The 6,237-nt window shown below is 40.0% G+C and overlaps 1 protein-coding gene across 3 annotated transcripts in view; it reads left to right on the top strand.

Annotated features, from left to right (window-relative positions):
* Positions 1 to 6: 6 nt before the first annotated feature.
* The window catches only part of CNR1 (cannabinoid receptor 1), a 17,944-nt gene continuing 11,713 nt past the window's right edge, over positions 7 to 6,237 (top strand). For 2 of the 3 annotated variants that reach the window (XM_008640251.2, XM_017742882.1), the window contains exon 1: positions 2,957 to 5,661. In XM_008640251.2, coding sequence (XP_008638473.2) covers positions 5,561 to 5,661 — 101 coding nt within the window. In that variant the 5' untranslated portion in view covers positions 2,957 to 5,560. Of the gene's footprint in view, positions 465 to 2,956; positions 5,662 to 6,237 lie in introns of those variants that run through there. The other variant, XM_017742883.1, reaches the window with a different exon arrangement.

Here is a 6,237-nt window from a genome sequence, read left to right as displayed (position 1 = left end):
AGCCTCCCGGGCTCCCACAGGACCTTATCTGACATCGGAGGTTTCTCCTCTCGTCCTGACCCACTGGTGATTTACAGCGGGTGGCATTCAGCCCGGCTTTCCTGTGCACTTTTCCTCTCCAAACTCTGCCTTTGAGGCTGTAACCGAAATAAAAGGCGGTTCGCAATTTTGTGCGCAACGATGTTCCCTTAAAAAATGTCACTTAGTCGTCCAGCATCCTCAGAATATATCGGTAGGGTTTCTTGGTTGGTTGGTTGGTTGGTTTGTTTTTGTCTGAAATTCGGAAGTCTGGGGGGTAAAGAGCTGAAAAAGAGTGAGCCTTTTAAACTTCACGCAGCGTTTGTCATGTCAAATCTTCATCTGTTGAGAAATAATTTTGAGTAACCAGATGGGCTTATTTTAAATGGGAATCTTTTTGTCTCAAAGACGTCTGCAAATCTCCATTGAGAACACCCCTGGATGAGGTACGTACCAAACCTTTGGTAGGAGAGAGCTCGTTACTGAGATTGCAGTTTGATTAAGTAAAATGGTGTCAGAAGATGAAGTCTATAGTTTTCCTTCTTTCTCTAAAATTGTCATCAGTGTTATTTTCTGTATGGCAGCAAATGAAAATATTAACAGTTTCGGCACATGTTTTCTAATTTCAGAAGATAAAGGGACATATATAAGAAGCAGATAGCAAAATGCTTCTTTAGTATCTGCTAGGGTTAGGGTTTTGGGTTTTTTTAATAGTATAGCTTTTTTAACCTGCTAAAGGTGTAGTAATTTTTTTCCTTTTTTTTCTTAGATGTATCATGTTGTTTTCATTGTTATTGTTCACCCTTTCTTAAAGGAATATGGCATTCTCTGCTGGGGGTGGCATTGCTGTTACTGCAAAGAATCCGAGTAATAGTGAATATGATGTTTAATAACAAAATGTCCAACATTGCAAAAATTACTTGGCTGTGCTTAATTCTTTTCCTATTATACCTCATATCAACCACCAGCATGGGCTTTTCCTTCTCAAGAAGAGAAAAAAGCCCTGTGACTATAGCAGGAATATTTATTATGCAGGCAGAGTTTATTAAATCAGTCATAAAAGAAATGAACGTAACATCTTTAAACAGTTCAGAAGATGCATGTGTAATTCCTGATTTGCTTGAGGTTAAAATTAGTTTTGTAGCAACGAGTAACAGCTTTGCTTTATTATCTGTTGGTCTTTGGAATAAGAGGCAGAACCATTTGAATAAAACCATTTTAAAGCAGAATTGCTAAAAGCAATAATTGTTTGACTGAGCCAGCAGGCACCTATTGCCAGGAGGGGGAAAAAAGTTGACTAGTTAAAGAAATTGATTTATTTGCTGAGAATTTAGGTCGTTGACCATTCTATGATACCTAAACTCACAGGATTGCAATCAAAATACCTATAAAACTCAAGGTGCAGGTGGAAGCAGTTTATAGTATTGCGAGGATGAGCTGGTGGATGCCTTTGATCCTGGCTGTTGTTCTTTCGTGAATGATGTGAGCTCAATTGCATAAAGGACCCTGTTAAAGGCTTTCTTGCTCTGTTGAAGGACTGAAGCCTTTCTTTAACTTCCCCTATTACAACGTTTTGATTGGGCAGCAGAAGTTTAGAAAGAAATAACTTTTTTTTCCTTTCTTTTTGAAGCCATTTTTGACTTTCAGCCTTTAATGTGGCCATCTCAAAATGCTTGCAGACTGTCATCCCACTGGGAATTTTGGTGCTGAAAGTTCTGTGCACTAGAGAGTGAGAGCTGACATGGTTTTCTTTTCTATTGAGTAGAGGTGAGGTAGGTGAGGAGATTAAGAATCCAAACTCATATATTAATTTAGTATTGCCCAAGATTTTTACAAATGCATTGCCATTCTTGGTTCTGCAGGTCTCATGCACTGTCTTCCACTCACCTAGTTCCTCTAAATCTGGATGGCTTAAAGAGAAATTACTGTAACTTCTCGAATGCAAACTTTGGGACCTCTCTAGTCATGTAGTCACCTACCTAGGCATCCACAGAATTCATTTTTCTCAGTGGTGATTGCTCTTCATTTCTTTCCAGATGTCTATTTTGTCTTCATCTGACAGTTCTCATGAAACAGTAAATTATTTTTTTTCTGCAATTTCCCAAATAGTTTAGGCTATGTAACATGATGAATGTTCTACAAAACCACTCATCGACCATTTAGGTGAGAATTTGGAGATTTTTCTCTTCTCTAGCAGCAAATTCACAGTCTGCTGATGATTTAAAATTTGTACTGTGGGCGACCCTAACACTGGGATTTGGCCAAGTTCAAAGCAGCTATGCAGATGGACACACAAAACAGAAGGCAGAGGGAAATAGACCCTTTTAATGATAACAAGGCTGCTCTTGTTTTCTTATCTACAGTGGAAATGCATGCAAGTCCCTTGTACCTAAAAGCAAACTTGCAAAAGTGCCAGAATAGACAGCAAGAGCATTTGCTATTAATGCAAAGTTAAAAATGTGTCAACCTGTCTTCTCAGTACTGCTCTGTATGTCTCCATTTCTAGACTGATGCTGTACTGCTGCCAAAAGTGCACATCCCAATCACTCTTGGTGGGATAAGGATTTCCCCCCAGAACTCACAGCCTTTGAAAGTGTGTGGCTTTGTTAATGGTCTCTGAAAACAGCTATGACCTGTCCCTTTGAAATGGCTATAATGACTTATAAATCAATTTCTTGTCAGAAAGAACTTTTCTCTTTTTTTTCCCCTTTTTCCTGAAGGTGCCATTGTTGCCCATGAAAAATTATTGGGTTTGCAACATAAGGTCGGAGCACATTTTATTCTGCCATTTGTGCCTCATGCAGGGGCATTACGGTGACGCACACCCCAAGCTCGGTTCTGCCTCTCTTCAGTAGGAACATCCTTTCTTGGTGAAACTGGCCACATCCAAATTACAAAATAGGTATTTAATTACAGTGTGTGTTAGTATAATGGTCACTTCTTATGCGTTGGCTGGACTGTTGGTGAAGGTGGATATTTTACACAATTCAGATGTTGTATTGTTTGTGTAGATTGAGGCTAGATGGCCTCAAATAGTACCTCATCCTGTGTTAACCTCTTCTATGGCAATTATGCATTCTTAAGTAAGGTGTGTTTACTCACTACAAAGTACTGAGTGGGAGCAGGTTCTGTACTGTCAATTCACTTTCAGCCCTCACTGGAGTAGTTTCCATCTTTCTGCATTTTAGGAAACATTTCAAAGTTTGTGTTTAGGATCTTGGGGGGCTGCTACCTTCCTGTTCTGCTGAGTATGTGAAACATGCTCTCAGAAATCACTGGTTTTAGTCAGTTGTACCTGTTTTAAGGAATGCAGCACTGAAGTCCAGACTATGTACATGTCTGGAATATTAGGTGACACATTTATATATACATGTAAAATAACTTTTACAGGATGTCAGTGATAGATATACTAGTTTTAGATTCTTGCTTTTAGCCAAGAAGGCTGTGTATAAGGGAATTCAGGACGATATTCAGCAATCATCTTGCCTATATTTTTGTACCTACACTTGTAGCTTGTCTGCATGTACTCTAGCGCTTGAAATTTGAGTTTATGCATGACATACTGCAGGGTTTGTGAGACTTCAGTTCTTCCTCTAGGCATATGGTTTTTTTGTTTATGTCTATTTGTAAGTTTATGCATAGAAGTATACCTATATATATAAAGTCATAACTCATCCTTCAGTATATTTTAACTGTTTCTCCAAGTCTGATGTAATACTGGTTGAAGTCTCTCCACAGTTTGTTGTTCTGGCTACTTGGATATCAAATTCTACTGTAATTCTTTCTCACGTCTCCTCTTCCCTCCCTCTCTTCTTTTTTTAAAAAAAGAAAAGCATCTGAATGTTTCAAAGACATACACCATTGCCAAGCAATCTGGTGTAGTGGCTTAATATGCTGGCAAATAATTTCACAAGTTATTTGTGTGTGTGAAGGCAGTATATTTGAATATCATTATATTGTGAATGTAACTATGAAGACAGTTATCTGAGATTATTTAAATTCTAGGAAAGGCCAGACGGCTCCAGAAATGAAAGAATGTTTTTCATTTTTTAGCTGGGAGTGCGTATTTCTGTCCTTTGCTAATGCTGGTGGCATGGGGCATCGCAGTTGCCAAAAGCCTTTTTATCCTAGCTTTTGAGCATTGCCAATACTTTATGGCCTAAAAACAGTTTGCAGGAGAAGCAGACTCTTGAAGACTGAGGTAGAAGGGATATTGCTTTGCAGTGTGTTGCTGGCCTTCTGTGCACTAACTTTTTGTCTTTGCCTGTGAACCCCTTTTTCACTTCTGGTGTGTTTATCTGCTGTGTGGGTCATTTAGTGGCTCCATTTGAGCACTCTCTTCCTTTCCACCTCTGAAGTCCATATCCTGTACGTCATTTTCCCTAAGCAGTTTGATTTTTGTTAATGTCCCTGGCAAATTTGCTCAGCTAACCTCGCCTCAGTGTCCCCAGCCTGGTCCCAACTGTCAGTGCGTACAGTGCTGTCCTTTTCCCTGACCTTACCAAGGATGGCTTCTCAGAGCCCTTTGCATCTTCCTTCGTCGTTTGAATGCAGATCAGAAATGGACTTTCAAAAGAGCAAGTCATTGCCTGCAGAGCGAGCAGTGGATCTGTTCTTTCTTTATGGTGAGATCTGAAAAATCCCACTAGCTATATCCTTCAGCTTACGGAGGTGTCTCTGAAGTTCGCACAGCTCAGAAGAGGAGGGAGGTTTTCTCTCATGAATTTTCTCCTTCACCTCATCTGCTTTCCTCCAGCCTATCACAAAGGCAATTCTTCTCTGTCTCTAAAATCTGTATCCCTGCCTCACAGAGGCACTTCCACTTGGGTCTTCCTTTCTTACCTTTCTCCACTTTGCTCCTGTCTCACGTGGAGATGTCTTATTCCCAGTATGAGGATAGTAGCTATCTTTCCTGTCTCCTACCAATCCTCACCACACAAATAACCCACATTACCTTTGCTCTCAGCATCTCCTTGCTCTATCTCATGATTTCTTTAATTAAAACTTGTTAGAGCCAGTTTGTTGTGGGGGGATGAGAAGGCAGACATACACTCTGTGCAGTTTATGAGAATTCTCCCTGGAGCCTGATGTTTTTGCTATCTTTCTGTCTCTAAACCTTTTGCTTTTAATAAAGTTCATTAATATTTTCTGCTGCAACAAATTCATGACCTTCTGTGTTCTGCTCTGGCCATTGCACGGAAACTATTTTCTAGGAGTGGTTCTCTTCCTCTCTCTCTCGTTTCTTCCTAATAAATCTGTTTTTCCTTCAGTTTGATCCTCTAGACATTACGTTCTTCTGGAGACCTTTAGCATTTAGCATCCAATGGAGCCCGGTCTTTTATGTCCTGCTCTGTTGTTTCAAATGACTTCTCTTCCTTAAACTACATATTGTGTACTAACCTGCCATTTCTTCTAGGTACTTCCAGAAGATTGACTGTTCAGCCCCCATCTCTTTTGCGTCTGGCTGGGCTTCTCTGTCCCCATTTAACATTTATGTCAATTCTGCTCAGCAACAATTGCCCGCACCTTTTGGCATTGTAGAATGGCTAGAGAGGAGGCTGGAAATGACACGATTTCTGATGGAATTTTGAAATCCAAGAGGAACTCTTCTGTGAAAAAGTTTGAGAGTTCAAAATTAACCAGGTTAATGAGTTCTCCTCCATTTTCTTTAAAATGTAAATTCCATAGCATTGTATCAAACTTCATATTATCTGTTCATTCTGCTTTATTGGAAAAGAAGTGTACAAAGTCCTTTATTGGGAAACCAGTCCCTAAACTGGAGCTGATTTTAAGCAAACAAACCAGGTCACAATTGCTTCACTGTTTCCTTTCATCTGAGTCTTTCAATTTCAGCAAGACTCCTCATCCTCTTTCAAAATTTCTATCTTTAGATGAAATTAAGATAATATACAGTAAACTGTGAAAGATCTTTAAATCCCACAGTTTTACAATAGCCACCTTTGCCTTCTGTCCTTTCTCCCAAAAGCTGGGCAGAGCAGCTAGCTGTAGTTTCCCATTAATGTCACCCTGATGGTCCCTTTGCTGGTTTGTGACTTCAATACTTCATCTTGTCTGCAACTTGGTAGGAAATGTGTTTGTGGGGGGTTGTATTTTACAAGCTGAGAGGTTTTGGGTGATCTCAGGAGTTCTAGAGATTTTTTACAGGCAGACGGGGCAGCTGCCCCCGCCCTTCCTCCCCCGCAGCCTGGTGGGAAGAAA

Source organism: Corvus brachyrhynchos, unplaced genomic scaffold (assembly GCF_000691975.1).
Source record: "Corvus brachyrhynchos isolate BGI_N302 unplaced genomic scaffold, ASM69197v1 scaffold87, whole genome shotgun sequence".
In the NCBI taxonomy this organism is placed as follows: Eukaryota; Metazoa; Chordata; class Aves; order Passeriformes; family Corvidae; genus Corvus; species Corvus brachyrhynchos.
This window is presented reverse-complemented; position numbering and strand designations above follow the sequence as displayed.